The sequence below is a fragment of the Delphinus delphis genome, chromosome 15, assembly GCF_949987515.2.
Source record: "Delphinus delphis chromosome 15, mDelDel1.2, whole genome shotgun sequence".
NCBI lineage: Eukaryota > Metazoa > Chordata > Mammalia > Artiodactyla > Delphinidae > Delphinus > Delphinus delphis.
The window spans coordinates 20,997,470-21,016,071 of record NC_082697.1 but is presented as its reverse complement, the minus strand read 5'-3'; the positions used below and the strand labels follow the sequence as shown (position 1 = coordinate 21,016,071).

The 18,602-nt window shown below is 48.9% G+C and overlaps 1 protein-coding gene across 1 annotated transcript in view; it reads left to right on the top strand.

Annotated features, from left to right (window-relative positions):
• The first annotated feature begins 640 nt into the window (after window positions 1-640).
• BPI (bactericidal permeability increasing protein) overlaps window positions 641-18,602 on the top strand; it is a 29,824-nt gene continuing 11,862 nt past the window's right edge. Inside the window, exons 1-7 of the mRNA XM_060032719.1 lie at window positions 641-770; window positions 3,257-3,371; window positions 4,630-4,758; window positions 6,240-6,401; window positions 7,913-7,976; window positions 13,497-13,560; window positions 14,928-15,019. Coding sequence (XP_059888702.1) covers window positions 641-770; window positions 3,257-3,371; window positions 4,630-4,758; window positions 6,240-6,401; window positions 7,913-7,976; window positions 13,497-13,560; window positions 14,928-15,019 — 756 coding nt within the window. The remainder of the gene's footprint in view (window positions 771-3,256; window positions 3,372-4,629; window positions 4,759-6,239; window positions 6,402-7,912; window positions 7,977-13,496; window positions 13,561-14,927; window positions 15,020-18,602) is intronic.

The window sequence follows — 18,602 nt, the reverse complement described above, 5'->3', positions numbered from 1 at the left end:
TAACTTAAGAGTCGGCCCCCCATATATGCGGTTCCACCATATCCGAGGTTCCACACCTGTGGATTCAACCAACCACAGATGGTGTAGTACCGTAGCATGTATTTATTGAAGAAAATCCCCATATAAGTGCACCTGCACAATTCAAGCTTGTGTTGTTCGAGGGCCAACTGTATCCAATTTTATTTCTCGACTGTACCTCAGTAAAGCATTAAAAAAAAGAAAAGAAAAATATAATGAGCACTGATGTACCTACCACCCAGCTTCCAGGAAGTCCTTAGATAAAGGGATTGGGGTGGGGGTTCAGGGAGGGAGAAGGGGTGCTTAGGGAGGAGAATGATGCCCAGAGCCAGAAGTCTCAACCTACACACACCACACACCACACATACAAACACACACAGCATACCACACCACACACACAGACACAGGGCTCCCAGGCTCCACTGCTGGCTGCTCTGGGGCTGTGGCCCCGACCATGGTGGGGGACCGCAGGCAGGCAGCCGTCCATCCCTTCTCCCGCCCCTGCTGTGTTCCTTCCTCTTTTCTACATTCCACTGACTTGCGCTTCCCCGGCTGCCTCATTTATAGGTCCCTGCGTCCCCTCCAAGGCCTCGAGGTTTTGGCAGCTCTGCAGTACGAAGACATGGCCAGGGGCCCTGATGACACGTGGAGGTGGGCGACCCTGGTGGTGCTGGCCGCCCTGGGCACAGCTGTGACAGCGACCACCAGCCCCGGCGTCGTGGCCAGGATCACCCAGAAGGGCCTGGACTACGGTAACTGGATGCCTTCCTTTTCTCCCCTCCAACCCCTGAGGAGCACTGATTGAGCACCTGCTGTGTGCAGCCCTTTACATCCAGTGTATGGCCTGCTCACAGCTCCTCCAAGGAGGCCCTCTTACCCCTGTGTTACATATGAAGAAGCTGAGATAAGGTGAGCTACCCAAGGTCACAGGGCTGGAAGCGGCAGCACCGGGATTGGAGCCCTGGCCTGGAGGACTCTTGAGTCCAGTGCTCAGGTGCCTCATGGTCCCCTCCCTCTACGCAATACCCCACTTGGCTTCTAGGCCTTTCACTTCCTTCCAAGCTGGTTCTCAGCCCTGATTTTTGTCTCAAGGTCCCTGGCTCAGTCTTCAGGGCGGGGAGGCCCTCCCCCAGGGCAGGGGCTGGCAGCCATATTGTGCACACTAGCCATCTGGGTGACCCAGAGAGGGTCCCCCAGGCCATGCATCCAGGCCCAGACAGAGGAGAGACTGGCATGAAGCAGCCCCCTGACCTGCTCAGATCGGTGCCAGGCACTGTGCTAAAAGGACGTACTGTTACTAGCGACCTTTACAGATGAGCAGACAAACTTGGAGGAGGGACTGGGAAGTGGGCGGCCTGGAGCTGAGCTCTGGTCTTGTCAGATGTACCAGGGTGGGGCTGCTCAATGCTGCCTCTCGGTGGCAGAGAGATGAACTGCAGAACAGTGGGGGACAGCCAGTGCCGGAGAAATCAGATCCGGAAGGCAGAACCACAGCCGCGGTGGACCCCTGGGGAATCAGGACAGGACCAAAGGGACCTGGTATCCCACCCCTGAATTCCTACCCCAGCCCAGGCAGGACACCTCTGAATCCCAGGGGTGCAGACGGAAGGTTCCCCATGAGCTAGGAGAAAGGATTATGTCCCTGCTCTATACCCAGAGCTGGGGTGGTTCTGAAGTCTTCCAGAGAGCAGAGGCTTGGGCTCGGCCTTTAAGCCCAGAAGTCTTCATGTCCTGTCACAGCAGCCTCGGTTCCCCCTTCTACTCACACCCCATGCGGCAACCAGTGACAGTTGTGAAATACAGCAAACTGCCCATTCCCCCTCTTTACTTACACTGTTCAGTGGTTCCCTAGTGCCCTCAGTGGATGTCTTGGGCTTGGCATTAGAGACCCTTCAAGACCTGGCCGCTGCAGACCCACAGATCGTGGCCATCCCACATTTTCTTTTCCCTCCGGGCAGTGACAATCTATGCATTTTGAACCCCCAGAAGGCCTATCCCAGGGCACAGGCTCTGGGACCAGAAGGCCTGGATTCCAATCCTGCCTCCATCACCTGCCAGCTGTGTGGTCACCTTTCTGAGTCTCAGCTTCCTCATCTGTGAACCGGGAGTCGTAACAGGACCTACTACCCAGGATTGTTCAGATTCAGTAACTTAATACGTGTATAGAGCCCAGAACTGTGCCTGGAACAGAGTGAGAGCTTGATAACTGTTATTATTATTATTACTATTATTATTCTTACTACTTCCTAACTGGCTCCTGGGATCCCTCATCCTACTACTTACTCTTCTCATTTAACGTGTTTGCCTTTTAACTGGTTTTTCGATGCTGTTAACCACCTAATAACTGATGGCAGAATTCCTGACCCTGGAACATTCATTCATTCATTCCTCCAACAGGTATTAAGTTCCAGTCACTGTGGTAAAGATAGGGGATGTCCGTGACGTCTACCACTGACCTTGGGGGGCTTACATCTAGCAGGGAAGAGAGATAGTAGTAAAAAAAATCACATGAATAAATGCATAATTACAAACGGTAATGGGAGCTCCAAAAGAGATGCCCACAGCATCATGAGAATGATAACAAGGGGGATCGCTCTCATCTGATGAGTCAGAGAAAGTTCCTAGAGGAAGTGATGACTAGAACGACCAGGTGAAGATGAGAGGAAGGGGCTTCCTAGGCAACAGGAATGGTACATGCAAAGGTCCTGTGGCGAGAGAGTCCGAAAGCCAGAGAGATAGAGTATCTGTGAGGGCAGAGCACAGAGCAGATGTTCAATAACACCCGCAGGATGCATGACTGGGTATTTGGAGGGGGTGATATTTTAAACTAGGGCTTGGCAAATGACAGCCCATAGGCCAAATCTGGACCAACACGTGTTTTTGCATGGCCCAGGAACTAAGCATGGCTTTTACAGTTGGAAAAAATCAAAAGAAGAATCCTATCTCACACCATGTGAAAATGATATGAAATTCAAATTCCAGTGTCCATCAATAAAGTTTTATTGGAACACAACCGTACCTACTCATTGACGTATTGTCTACGGCTGCTTTTGTGCAATAAAAGCAAAACTGAGTGGTTGTGACAGAGACAGTAAGACCCACAGAGCAGAAAATATTTGCTCTGGGGCCCTTGACAAAAACCTTAACTTGAGCCCTGCTTTAGATCTTTCCAATCCCAACGTCCCTGCCATGAACAGGCTGCACACCTCTGACCACTGACCCCGCTCTTTCCCCTCAGCCTGCCAGCAGGGAGTGGCTACTCTGCAGAAGGAGTTGGAGAAGGTCACAATTCCCACTTTCTCAGGAAGCTTTAAGATGGAGTACCTTGGGAAAGGGAAGTATAGCTTCTACAGGTAAGGTCCGTCAAGCTCAGTCCTCCGTGTGCAGGACTGTAGTGTGTTGGGGCCACCAAGACCTAGACTCACAGAGCCACCGACTCCTAAACTCAGAGACATTAGGATCCCCAAGCTAATGTTTACACCATCCCAAGGGGATCCAATCCCCCAAGCTGCATGTGGAGAAAACCACACAAACGGTCTTTCAGGCACTCGCCGTGACTCCTACGGGGATGTCACGGACCCCCAAACTCTGTGCCAAGCCCACATGTTAATTAGGATTAGGGGTGGGGGTGAGGTTTCAAGGACAGAAAACCTAGTCCAAAATGGCCTAAACCAGAAGGTATTGGCTCACAGGTCCCTGGAATTGTCTGTCTTCGGGTTCAGCTTGAGGAAGGCTCAAATGTCACTGGACCCTGTTTCTCTCCTGCCACCTCTCAGCACCGCTTCCCTCGGGAGGGCTAATTCTTGGGTAGGGCCTCCCCGCGAAGCACTCGCCGGCACCTTCTCAGCACTCCCAGCCCTGTGGGAGGAGGGCACCTTCTCCTTACAGCTCAAGCGAAACTCCTAAGATTCACTCTGATTGGTCCGTCTTAGGTTATGTACACACTCCTGGACCAATCACTGTGGCCAGGGGGATAGCAGACACGAAGGAGCTTGTGCTGAAGTCTCAAGCTCCACCCCCTGAAGATGGCGGTGAAGTCAACTTTCTTTGGAGCGTCACGGACTAGATGTGGGGAAGGGTTCCTCCAAAGTAAATGGCACTTCTGTCATCACGAGAGAGGGGAATGGGTGCTGGGGAGAGAAATCCATAAATGTCCTCTAAAGAATTTTAGGCACTCACTCATTCAACAGATATTTTTGAACACCTACTGTGTGTCTGACTCACCAGGCTATGCTACAGTAGTGAAAAAAAGGCAGACACATTCCACCCTTTACAGAAATTGTAGTCACTGGGATAATCTTCACTGATCATCACACACCCTGCAAGACAGAGGTTACTGTGCTCATTTTACAACATGAGGAAACAGGCTCAGCATGATTAAGTGATGTGCCCGGGGTCACACAGCAGTAAACTGAAGAGCAGGGTTCAAATGCAGATTTGTCTGACTTCAAAGCCTAACCACAGAGCTCCCCAGGCTGCTCTCATAGCTTCTGGGTTCTTTTGGAATAACTGGGGTAAAGGGCCGGGATGGAGGGGAATGCGTCTGCACTGACCACTGACTGAGTCCTTGTGGGGACACTTAGAGACTAACCGATCATTTCTTCTTTGCAGCTTGGTTATTCGTGAATTCAAGCTTCCCAATTCCCAGATAAGACCGTTGCCTGATCAAGACCTTGATCTCTCCATCAAAGATGCCAGTATCAAGATGAGTGGAAAATGGAAGGCACGAAAGAATTTCATGTGCGTGTCCAAGCTCAGTGTTTGTTGAGTGTGTGAGTGAGCTCTTGGTGATATTTGGAGGAGATGAGAGCCAAGGTCTCGAGAATGCCCAATTTTTGCCTGGCCCATTACCATTTGGCCCCTCAGAGTTCCTGGGGGAACTTTTCACAGAAGAATTTTCAACATAACCCTTGGTTAATAGCTGAGAATTTTCCCACATCTCAATGCAGGGCACGGGCAAGGCTGAGCTGGTGCATGTGGCTTAGGATGGAAGGCTAAGTGGGACCTTTAGTTTACCCCTTTATCAGTTAGCTATCGCTCTGTAACAAACCATCAGTGACCGAAACTCAGTGACCTCAAACAAGTCATATATCATCACTTACCTATCTATGTGTTGACTGGGGTTCCCTGATGTAGGTTGACCTCAGCTGAGGTAGCCGTGCTACACAGGTATCTCCTCCTCCCTGGACCAGTGGGCTACCCAGAGCATATTTAGTGATGGCGGAGGTGCAAAAAGGGCAACCAGAAACATGCAGGTCCCCTTAAGGCCTGGGGGGGATTGAACTGGCCCATGGTCACTTCTATTCGTATGCCATTGGCCAAAGCAAGTCATGTGATCAAGTCCAAGGTCAGGAGCATGGATATACACACATATCCCCCCAAGGTAGGCAATGGTGAGGGTATGGGTGCAGGGAGGGGTGAAAATTGGGGCAGATCACCCAAACAACAGCTCTGAATCTAAATATTGGGCCCTCCCTGCAGTGACTCTGTGCAGCAGTGACAGTGGTTCAGACTGACCTGTCAGTTTATCAGCTTCTCCTTTCTGGTGAATCCAGGGAGAAAACAGACACTTTGGTGAGGAGAGGGGCTTGAGTCTGCCTTCTGTTACAAGGACTGCTGGGTGTGTCCATTCCCCACAACAAGAATTGCTTACTTCTTCACTTGGGCTGTTTCACATCTATCATTTCACTACTGATCACACACACACACACAAAATGATAACAATACTTCCTCACATTATAGAAGAGTTGACAAACTACATTCACACTCACTGTCTTATCCCAAACTCATTTCATCCCTGAGGGAGGAGTTATTAACCCCATTTAATGAATGAGGGCATTAATTAAAGTCATTGGTCCCCCAAACTGAGCTTTCTAGTGGCAAAGCTGGTGTCCCACTGCTGGTCCAGGGTCTGGGTAAGGAAACTGAAGCTCAGAGAGGTTGAGAAACACTCTCAGTGCCACACAGCACACAGGCAGAGGCTGAGGCAGTAAGAGCAGGGTTCTGCCAGGTAGACATGGGTTCAGACTTCGAGTTGGAATCCTGGCTCTTTCACTCAGCTGCTGTGTGATCTTGGGCAAGCTGCCTTCCCTCTCTGAACTCCATCTCCTCACCCAGAGTGGAGATAATAGCAAAACCTGCCTTCCAGCATTGGTGTGAAGTCTGAATGGCAGCGAGAAGAAAATGCTTGCTCCAAGTCTTTTCTTTCTGTTTCCCTTCAGCAAAGTCAGCGGCAACTTTGACCTGAGTGTGGATGGCATCTCCATTTTGGCTGGTCTCAAGCTGGGTTATGACCCCACCTCGGGCCACCCCACAGTCACCTGCTCTCGCTGCAGCAGCCACGTCAACAGTGTCCGCGTACGCATCTCGCGCAGCAGCCTGGGGTATGATCTCCTGGGGCTGTGGATGGGAGGAGGGACAGGATTGTCCTAGTTATTCTTTCTTTTTTTATAAATTTATTTATTTATTTTTGGCTGTGTTGGGTCTTCGTTGCTGCGCATAGGCTTTCTCTAGTTGTGGCGAGCGGGTCTACTCAGCTGCGGTGCACAGGCTTCTCATTGCGGTGGCTTCTCTTGTTGCAGAGCACGGGCTCTAGGCGCGCGGACTTCACTAGCTGTGGCGCACGGGCTCACTTGCTCCGCGGCATGTGGGATCTTCCCGGACCAGGCCTCAAACCCGTGTCCCCTGCATTGGCAGGTGGATTCTTAACCACTTCGCCACCAGGGCAGTCCCTGTCCTGATTATTCTTGTATTCAGAAAACACATCCCAAATGCCACTTCTATGCCAGGCCTCAGGTGTAAGGGGACAGGGGTCTACAGATGGAACACACAACATCCCTGCCTTGAAGAGTCACTCACTCATTCAATATTCATTCAGCAAACTTTACTGAGCACTTATGCTCCGGGCTGTGCACTAAACACTTTAAGTGCACCAAGTTATACAATCCTTACCACAAGCCTGCAAGCATTCATCTCTCCATCCATCCAACGAACATCGACTAAGAATCTACTATGCACCAGGCTTATGCATCGTGCTCAGGAAGTAGCAGTGGTCACTAAAAATTTGGCCTTGCTAACAGCGATTGGAGACTTACTGCATGCCTGGCACTGTTTCAAGCATGTTCCTTATCTCATTCAATCCACACAATGGCTCTGTGCAGTTCGTCAATTATTACCCCATATTCAGAGGAGACAAGACACAGAAAGAATAGGAAATAACCTGAGTTTTCATCCCTATTGAGTATTGAGAAGGGATTGGGATTCAGCCCAGGACTTGCTGGCCCCAGAGTCTTAGCTACACAGTCCCTGCTCTTTTGAAGCTTCCAGCCTGTGGGGAAGACAAACATTAATCAAATCATTGCATTAATGAATGGCTCACAATAAGAACTGAGAAAAAGAGGTACAAAGTGTGATGAACACATAGAACTGGAGGATCTGACCTAGTCTGGGGGCTGGTCATTTCATTTTCTTTGATGAAATGACATTTCAATTGAGATGAAAAGAATAAGTAGGAGTTAATTAACTTGGGGACAAGGGGTGTTTTAAGCAGAGCGAACAGCATGTGCAAATGCCCTATGGTGAGGGGAAGCACAGGACACAGGAGGATACAGCAAAGCAGTGTGGCTGGAGTACAGAGAGAGGGAGTGGTGAGGACTGAGGCTGAGATGGGATGGGGGTCCAGCCGTGCACCTGTTGAAGAAATAACCTCAGAAACAGGTCGCTGCACACAAGGGAAGAAGTGTCTGATGGGGGTGCACAGAGTTGGAGCCCAGGGATGAGGGAGTTTAGGTTTATTTGGAAAAGGGAGGAAGGCTTCCCAGATGAGGCAGCCTTCGGAATGCATCCCAGGGCCACCTGGGAAGCCTCATGCATGTCCCCACGTGTCAATCTCCAGGTGGCTGATCCAACTCTTCCATAAAAACATCGAGTCTTCGCTCCGAAACGGCATGAACCGCAAGGTACGAGGGGCTCAGAATCTCACCTCCTGTCAGAGCGGGTGGGGCCTTCTGTGTCCACATACCTCACGCATCGCTGGACACTTCTGCTCTCACCCAGACCTCTTTTATATATATATATATATCTTTATTGGTGTATAATTGCTTTACAGTGTTGTTAGTTTCTGTTGTACAACAAAGTGAATCAGCTATATGTATACATGTGTCCCCATATCCCCTCCCTCTTAAGCCTCCCTCCCAGCCTCCCTATCCCACCCCTCTAGGTCGTCACAAAGCATGGAGCTGGTCTCCCTGTGCTATGAAGCAGCTTCCCACTAGCTATCTATTTTACATTTGGTGGTGTATATATGTCACTGCTACTCTCGCACTTCGTCAGAGCTTCCCCTTCGCCCCTGTGTCCTCAAGTCCGTTCTCTATGTCTGTGTCTTTATTCCTGCCCTGCAGCTGGGTTCATCAGCACCATTTTTTTAGATTCCACATATGTGTGTTCTTTGTTTTTCTCTTTCTGACTTACTTCACTCTGTATGACAGACTCTAGGTCCATCCACCTCACTACAAATAACTCAATTTCGTTCCTTTTTATGGCTGAGTTCCCTTGTATATACGTGCCACATCTTTATCCATTCATCTGTCGATGGACACTTAGGTTGCTTCTATCTCCGGGCTATTGTAAATAGTGCTGCAGTGAATATTGTGGTACATTTATCTTTTTGAATTATGGTTTTCTCAGGGTATGTGCCCAGTAGTGGGATTGCTAGGTCATATGGTAGTTCTATTTTTAGTTTTTTAAGGAACCTCCATACTGTCCTCCATAATGGCTGTATCAATTTACATTTCTACCAGCAGTGCAGGAGGGTTCCTTTTCTCCACACCCTCTCCAGCATTTGTTGTTTCTAGATTTTTTTGTTGATGGCCATTCTGACTGGTGTGAGGTGATACCTCATCGTGGTTTTGATTTGCATTTCTCTAATGATTAATGATGTTGAGAATCTTTTCATGTGTTTGTTGGCAATCTGTATGTATACTTTGGAGAAATGTCTGTTTAGGTCTTCTACCCATTTTTGGTTTGGGTTGTTTGGCTTTTTGATATTGAGCTACATGAGCTGCTTGTATATTTTGGAGATTAATCCTTTGTCAGTTGCTTCATTTGCAAATATTTTCTCCCATTCTGAGGGCTGTCTTTTTGTCTTGTTTATGGTTTCCTTTGCTGTGCAAAAGCATTTAAGTTTCATTAGGTCCCATTTGTTTTTTTTGTTTTTATTTCCATTCCTCTAGGAGGTGGGTCAAAAAGGATCTTGCTGTGATTTATGTCATAGAGTGTCCTGCCTATTTTTTCCTCTAAAGGTTTTATAGTGTCTGGCCTTACATTTAGTCTTTAAACCATTTTGAGTTTATTTTTGTGTATGGTGTTAGGAAGTGTTCTAATTTCATTCTTTTACATGTAGCTGTCCAGTTTTCCCAGCACCACTTATTGAAGAGGCTGTCTTTTCTCTATTGTATATTCTTGCCTCCTTTGTCAAAGATAAGGTGACCATATGTGCGTGGGTTTATCTCTGCTCTCACCCAGACCTCTTCAGCAGTCCCCCACGGCCCTTGGAAAGCACATGTCCAGCTCTAAAAATCAGTCATGTCAATTTTCCTGGGGATCCAGTGAGAAACTAAGAAAGGGTCATGTGACACACACACGGCAGATTCCCCCGTGCTTGGACCACCTCTGCTCTTCTCCCATCATTCTTCCCTGCAGAGAAACTACCATTCTCTTGCACTGAGCCCCTCTCCTCATAGCCCTCCAGCCTCCTTCCCCATCCCCCAACCCCGAACCCCCTTGGTAGCGATACCCACCCAGAAAACGTGCAGCTGATGAAGCTGCTAGACTAGAGTGTGGTCAAACTATGTCCTGAGGCTGGAACTGGTACGAAAGACAGACACGGACCAGAGCTTCCCAAGCCTACCTTCACCCTAACCCCCGCCCCACGCAAGCCAACCTCTTCAGCTGAGAAAAGGGGCCATTCCTTGGGCTAGTTTTCCATTAATAAATTGTCAATCTCCAGGAAATCCCTGAGCCTGTCTCCCAAGACAAGTGAGCTTGAGTTTTCTCAAAGGGCAATGGGGAGCCATTGAAGGTTTTAGGCAAAGGGGTGACCTGGCCAGATCTGTGCTTTAGAACAACTTCTTTGGCTGCCGTGAGAACGGCTGGAGAGACCAGGAGTCTCGGGGACACTGAGGAGGCTTGTGCAGTCTTCCAGGTGGGAGACCTTGGTCTCCCAGTGAAAGGCACTGACAACATGGGTAGGGAGACATCCATCAAATGAGATCATCTATCTGAAGGCACTCTGTCAAAAGTTAAAAAAAAAAAAAAAATCCATGCCTGGTGGTCAAAATGCATAACAGAGGAGATTATAAAACAGGTTTTAGAGTCAGAGTCTCTGGGTTTTGATTCTGGCTCCAGGGCTTAGCTGTGTGATGTTGAGCAAATCACTTGACTTTTCCAAACCTCAGTTTCACCATCTGTAAAATGGGGACATTGATACCTTCTTCACCAAGCCGTTGTAAGGATTACTAAAATAGTGAAGGCTCCCCACCAGCCTGGCTCAACCGTAACTCAACCATCTTTGTAATTAAGTAATAGTATGAGGGGAGTGTTAGCATGTATTTAACGTAAAGAACTATTGAAACAGATTATTTCTTGTTAACGCCTTAAGAGTGACCCCTTGAGAGCAGCCAAGCTGAACAATAATAACACTGAGACACAGATAGAGGAAGTGATAGGGCTGGGCTTCAAACCCATGCCGCCCCACCTCAGAGGTGAAGCTCTTAATTAGTCTAAGATATTGTTTAGAAGAGAGTATGGGCCTGAATGAATGAATGGATGGATGGATGAATAAATGAAGTGTCAGGGTGTCCATGATGTTACGAAGGCCTGGAAATGGCAAGGAATGAGTTTGGGAGTCCACTCCCCAGGAATTCAGAGAGAAGAGTGGGCGTCTGAGGGAAGGAAGGGTCTATATAGGGTGTGGATGGGGGTGGGGGCGGAGGAGGGTGGCAGCAGACAGGCAGGCGCCAGGCTGCCGTGTGATTTGCTGTGATTTGGAGCCCCCTGGTGGCCCTCATTAGTAACTGGCATTGGAGGGCAGTAGCTGAGGGCAGGCAGCCCAGGTGTCCAGCTGGCCCTTCGCTGCCAGATGTGCCGCCTGCTCTCACCTTTGGGCCACTTGGAGCAGAGGCACGGGTTTCTCCGACAGTGACATTCTTAGTCTCCTTGGGACATCCAGAGTTTTATGTGATAGAAACACACTCCACGAAAACCAAAATTTCTCCCTCCTTCCTTCCTTTCCTTCCTCCCTCCCACCCCCCCAGATAAAATAACTTGATTGACAGTGGGGAAGGCGGGAGGGAAGTGTGGAGGTGCCCTATCTGCCCTGTGGGCAGATAGGGGGACCAGTACTGTGGAGGAGTGGGAACCTGATGGGTTTGGTTGAGATGTGCTGGCCTTGGGGGCCTGTGGGACATCCAGGGACTTGGTCCAGGAAGGCAGCTGGACTCTCAGGCTGGAGCTCAGGGGAGATGTCTGGCTGCAAACCAAGGTCTGGGTGCTGGCCGCAGGTTGGGAACGTGGAGCGGGGGACCCAATCAGGGTCCCCCCAGGCATGGCTGAGACAAAGATTCAGGTGCGAGTGTTTTATTGGGCGGGGATCCCAGGCGAGGGGTGGGGAAGAGAGCTGGGGACGGGAACATTATTGAGTGAGCTACCACTCTGGACAGCTGGGGCTCAGTGCTGCGGGACTTCGGGGCACACACCTCAGAACTGTCTCAAAGGGGTGGGGAGGATGGGTATTTACCCATCAACTCTCACCCCTCTTTCTGGCTGCTATAACTCCTTGGCACTTGGGAGCAAGGTCCAGGGATTAAAGTCCTCAGGCAGGGAGAGTTGCTGGGTGTGTAGGGAGCTGTCATGCCAAGCGCAGGGGACCCCCGGGGTGGACCAACAATGTCCCACAGGGGCCATGGGCATGTATGGCAAGCTCCAGAGGGGCTCCTGGTGGAAGGAGCGGGCAGTCCCAGGAGATCAACATCTTCACGAGGGAAAAGGAGCTCACAGGGTGTCCGAGGAAGAGGAAGTAGCGGGCCAGGCGGAGAGCGGGGAGGGTCCTCAGTCAGAGACAGTGGCCCACCATGCCAGGGGCTGCCCAACAGTCAAGAAATGCAAGGACTGGAGAGACTCCGTTGGATGAATGAGGTCATTCAAGACGTGGGGAGAGCAACGTCGTGAAGGCGGGACTTATCTGACCACCGCCACCTACTGCACCACCTACCCCATCAGCCCCAATGGGTCAAATTAAGGAAGCCTGTGATTTTAATCCTCTATTCCAGCTGTTGCTTCGAAACAAATAGCCCCACATACAGCGTCATCCAGCAATGACCATTCGATAATGTTCACGGATTCTGTGGATCAGGAAATCAGCAGGCACAGTGGGACCAGCGTAGCTTGTCTCTGCTCCATGATGTCTGTACCTCATCTGGGAAGACTCCAAAGCCTGGGGCTAGAGTCATCCGGTGGGATCTCCTCTCATGTCCGTGGTGCCTGAGCTGGGAAGACTGGATGCTCGGCTCAGCCGGGGCTGTTGAGTGGAGCATCTACCCGTGTCCCCTCCATGGGGCTGGGGCTTTGCACAGCTCATCAATGGGTTCCAGAGGGAGCATCTCAAGAGACCAAAGTGGAAGCTGCACAGCCTTTTATGACCTCACCTGGGAAGTTACACAGTGTCACTTGCGCTGTTTTCTATTGGTTAGAAGCAAGTAGCCACCCCGCCCACCCAGATTGTAGGGGAGAGTTCACAGACTCCACCTCTAAATGGGTGTGACAGGGCCACATTCCAGAAGAGCAAATGGAATGGAAAATATAACCCGCAGGGCTCCATTTTACAGATGAGAAAATAAGGGTCTCTTTTCTCATAGAAATGGAGTAACTTCCTCAGCGGCAAAATCAGCATGTGACCCAGGGCTTCGCAGACCAGTGCTTGTTCCCCTATGAGTTATGGGAGGGGGACGGCTGGGAAGTCTTCTCTGGCCACACAAAGCAAAGATGAGGGTGCCCACTCAGGCTTGAGCAGAGGACCTGCCCTCTCCTCCTAGAAGCACACACAGGGGAAGGCTGACATCTGACCACCTCCTGTTCATTTTTTCACCACCTCATTCCACAAAGGGTCTGAGTGCAAACAAAAACAAACAAACAAAATCTTACATTAAAAAACAGAAAACATAAATACCCATCAGGAAAGCTCCATGCCAGAGTAGGAAGTAAAATGCAGATGTGCAGGTCATACAGTCATATAAAGTTACTATTTCCAAGTTACATGTTGAACTCTGAGCTTCCTGGTGGCCAAAGAGAAAAGGGAAACTTGAGTAGTTATATGATTTTCAAGGAAACATTCAAGAAGAGCAAAACATGTCTGGATAATTATTCTCAGAGGACATTTTCTACTATAGGAAAACTTTGCTGATCAGTTCTTTTGTTCTCCCCAGATCTGCGAGGTAGTGACCAGTACCGTATCCTCCAAGCTGCAACCTTATTTCCAGACACTGCCAGGTAAGGAGGCTGGGGTAGAAGGGGGAGGGGGTGAGGGACACAGGGAGAGTGTGATGGAGCCAGCAATTTTCCTAGGCAGGCCTGGGCTTGGGTGGGAATGGGTAGCACAGATTATTTTCAAATGGCAATTGGCATCAGATCCCCTATTGGGCCAGGTCCTTGTGGCAGGTCCAGAAGTTTAATGGAAAAGCAGCTCTGCAGGGGCCAAACAACAAATACCTGCAGCTCTCTGGAGCCAGAGATACATAGCTGGCCTGAGATCTGAGGCTGATCGCTTCCCCTCTCAGAGCCTCAGTTTCCGTATCTTTAAAATGGGGACAATCTTCTCTTTCCCCAAATGCTTGGTAAATGGTGAAGGGCTGCAGTAGGTGGGGGAGGACCCGTATGGCCAAGTGCTCACCATGTGTCATGTACCCAGCAGAATGGTTTCCTCTCGGCCTCCTGACACCCCACTGAGATCACTGTTTTGTCCCAATTTTACCACCAGGAAACGGAGGCTCAGAAAGGAGCCGAGACTTACCTGAGGTCAAGAGGCAGTAAGAAGCAGAAACAGGATCCCAAGCCTCTGCCCCAAACTGCTGCCTGGGCTGCCTCCCTGTGGAGCCTGGTTTGGCTGGCACATGGCACATGTCCATTTCAGATACATTCCCTTCCCCCAGGCATCGCCCCAGCCCCTCCAGGCACAGGGCCCCTCCTGGGCGTGTTCAGTGCAGTTGCAGTGTCCAGGGTTTGGCCTCACCAGGCAGGAAAAAGATTTTGGCTTGAGTCCCAGCCTTGTCACTCACCAGCTTTGCCATCTTAGACTAGTTACCTTTTCTGAGACTCGGTTTATTCCCCACTAACATGGGAAGGAAGGGCTAAAGGAGAAACCAATATTTATTTAATCCTCATTGATTACTGCTGGGAAACAGAGAAACCACTCAGACCTAAAGCCAGTCTGAGCTCAGCCTGGGATATTATCACTGCTAATAATGATTCCTTCTGGCTTTTGAGTTCCTACCATGTACAGGGCATTATCAAGGTCACTAGTAGTACCCCATTTTACAAATGAAAAAATGTGGCTCAGAGAAATGAAAGGACTTGTCCAAGGTCACATAGATTTCAATTCAAGCCCAGGTCTTTCTGCTCCTTGACTCTGTTTTAGCCACGTCTCCGGGCTGTTGGAAGAAGGGAGAGAGATGATATCTGTGAATGTGGGTGTGGGCTCATTTTCCTTTAAGGAGACCTCAGGGAGGGCTCCCTGGAGGAGGTAGGAATGGAATTAGCACTGCAGGTCTTGATTCAACTTTAGGGGATGCTGCCCCTGCATCCCAGGCCACAAAGATGCCATGGGGAGCCAGTTCATGGTCCATCTTCTTTCCCCCTAGTGACAACCAAAATAGACAACGTGGCTGGGATCGATTACTCTCTAGTTGCACCTCCCAAAGCCACAGCTGATAACCTGGATGTGCTGTTGAAGGTAAGACTTACACCAAGAATCATGCACCCTCACACCTTTGCCTCAGACCACCTCCCCCCCCAGACTCCCCATCATCCTTGGAGACAGATCTCATGACTCCACCCCTTTCCTATCCATCCTCACTGCTCTCCCCAGTCCACTCTCCTCATCTTCTCCCGGTTCCAGTCCCACTGGCCCTCCGGCTATTCCTGAAATGTGCTGCGACTGCTCCCTCCCCAGGGCCTTTGCACTTGCTGCCCCTTCTAAACAGGAGGCTCTGGCCCAGATATCCACAGAAACTCTCCCTTTCCTCCTTCAAGTCTTTGCTCAAATATCTTCTCCCTAAAGAGGCCCTCCCAGACCACTGTTGCTAAAATAGCGCCCTCCTCTTCCCCTATATCCTGCTTTATTTTTCTCAGCAGCCCTTAGTACACACGGTCGCAAGCTTGTCTCCCTCAATGTGACGAAAGAAAAGGGGCTGTGATTGCTTTGTTCTTTTTTTTTATTTAGTTTTGTCTGTGTTGGGTCTTTGTCGCTGCACACGGGCTTTCTCTAGCTGCGGCAAGCGGGGGCTATTCTTCATTGCGGTGTGCAGGCTTCTCACTGCGGTGGCTTCTCTCATTGCAGAGCACGGGCTCTAGGCACGTGGGCTTCAGTAGTTGTGGCATGCGGGCTCAGTAGTTGTGGCTCGTGGGCTCTAGAGCGCAGGCTCAGTAGGTGTGGCACATGGGCTTAATTGCTCCGCGGCATGTGGGATCTTCCCGGGCCAAGGCTCGAACCTGTGTCTCCTGCATTGGCAGGCGGATTCTTAACCACTGTGCCACCAGGGAAGCCCGCTTTATTCTTTACTGTATGTGTAGCACCTAAAACTATGCTTGGCATATAATAGGTGCTCAGTAAATATGTATTGGACGGATGGATGGATGGATGGATGGATAGATGGAGTTAGTTTCATTTCATGCCACTTTCCCCCTCATTCCCCAGCCTCCAACCAAACTCACTGGCCTTGCACTTCCTCAACATATCCAGCTAGTTCCCACCTCAGGGCCTTCGTCCTGTCCATTCCCTCTGCCTGGACTCCCCTCTTTCCCATGCCCTCCTCTACCCCACTGGCTTCTTCTTATCCTCCAGTGGATGTGGGCTGGGTTGTCGCTCCCCGAGCAGCCTTCTCGGACCTCCTCAGCTGGAATAAGTCCCACTCCCTGAATCCCCTCCGGATGTACCTCAGTCCCTCCACAATCGGTGATTGGCTTGTTTGTTTACTATTTACTTGTTTGTTCTAAAACACATTTGATGTCAAAAAGAAGATGTAGAAAACACAAAAGAGCAGAGAAATAAATAGGAGGGAAGGAAGGGAGGAAGGAAGGGAAGAAGGAAAGAGAGATTGCCCTAATATTACAACTCAGAGATATGCACTGTTGACACCCAAGTTACAGTCTCCCAACCCTCCAATCCTTGTCTCTGCTGAGACACAAGAAAATACACGCACATACACACACACACACACACACACACACACACACACACAGACATGCGTAACAGAGGCAGAAACAAATACACATAAAAACCACATATATAGACGTAGAAGTACATACACGCACATGCATGTATACGTCATATTTTACATTCTGTTTTACAACTTTTAAAACCAGAACAGTATAATGTGAACATCTATCAATGAAATGTCCTCCCGTAGCCCTTTTACTGGCTCTTGGGTCTCTCAGTGGACAGCTTGTGGTAAGGTACGTGGACAGTGCCCCCTCCTGGGGTGTCTGTGCTCTCTCCATTTCTCCCACAAGTTGAACCAGAGCTGCCTCGAATATCCTTATAGCTGGATCTCTGCCCATCTTTGACTATTTCCTAGAAGTGAAATTGCTGGACCAAGTAGTATAGTTTTTAAAAAAATCTAAGTGATATGATGGAATAAAAGATTAAAACAATTCCTGTTTATCCCTGGCAAATGAGAATGTCCTGTTTATTGCCCCCTATCCCCACTCGGGGCTCCTGCCCAGAGGTAATGGCTGTCAGCCGTGGAGGGTATTAGCCCTCCGGTCCCCTGGTCCTGAGCATGTATGCGAAAGCCCATCTAGTTTTGCTGAGAATCTGTTTGCACGTAGGAATACACACTGTTCTTCACTTGCTTTTCTCACCTAATGATATACATTAGAGCCGGTTCCTCTTTGGTACATAGGTCCACCTGTTTTTTTAATTTTTGTCTTTTATGTTTTCTTTTTTTGTCTTTTTTTTACACCTGATTTTTTAAGAGTTGCATGTGGTATTTATTCTATAATATGAGCGTCACAGTCATTAATTGTAAATAATGAAATGATCCAAAAGTACAGAGGATACTGCACCTTCTCACGTACCCACAACCCAGATTTCAGACACGTTACATATTTTGTCATAGTCACCTCTGATTTTTTTGAAATGAAACATCGTAGAAATAAATAGCTGAGGCCCCCTTGGGGACCCTCTACCCTCCAGGGAATCACACGGATGACGTCCCTGTGTGTCCTTCTTGCCTGTGTGTGTCAATAATGCGTATATAGTATGTTTTATAGGCCTTTAAATTTTACATAAATGGCATTCTAACATATGTATCCATCTACAGTTTGCTTTTTTATAACTCAACATTCTTGTTTCTTTTTTTTTTTGAAGTTTTATTTTTTTATTTTTATTTATTTATTTTTTATTTATTTATTTTTAAACATCTTTATTGGGGTATAATTGCTTTACAATGGTGTGTTAGTTTCTGCTTTATAACAAAGTGAATCAGTTATACATATACATATGTTCCCATATCTCTTCCCTCTTGCGTCTCCCTCCCTCCCACCCTCCCTATCCCACCCCTCCAGGCTGTCACAAAGCACCGAGCCAATATCCCTGTGCCATGCGGCTGCTTCCAACTAGCTATCTACCTTACTACGTTTGTTAGTGTGTATATGTCCATGACTCTCTCTCGCCCTGTCACAGCTCACCCTTCCCCCTCCCCATATCCTCAAGTCCGTTCTCTAGGAGGTCTGCGTCTTTATTCCTGCCTTACCCCTAGGTTCTTTATGACATTTTTTTTTTCTTAAATTCCATATATATGTGTTAGCATACGGTATTTGTCTTTTTCTTTCTGACTTACTTCACTCTGTATGACAGACTCTAGGTCTATCCAACATTCTTGTTTCTTTAGCTAAATAAGTGATCTGTTTTTGCAGTGTGTTTCCAAATTGCTCTTCAGAAACATAAATGTATAATCCCCAGCAGCATGTGAATGCTTTCACCAAAAACTGGGTAGTATGAGCTTAAAATACACACACACTTAAAACAGTTTACCGCTCTCTTGAAAATTTTGCTAATTTGGTAGATGAAAACAAACAAACAGAACCTCCTTGTTCTCTTAGGAGAATTTCTGCGCTTCTTTGCGAGGTTGAGGCAGAGGCAACGGCGTGGTTGGGCGTGTGCTTGCCCGACTCTGGCTGCCCAGGTTCAGTTCCTGACTCTGCCACTTACCCTTCTGAGTGACCTTGGGCAAGTCATTTCACCTCCCTGAGTGTCCTCTCCTGTAAAATGAGTATAATCTCACCTACCTCACCGTGTTGGTGGGAAAAGCACT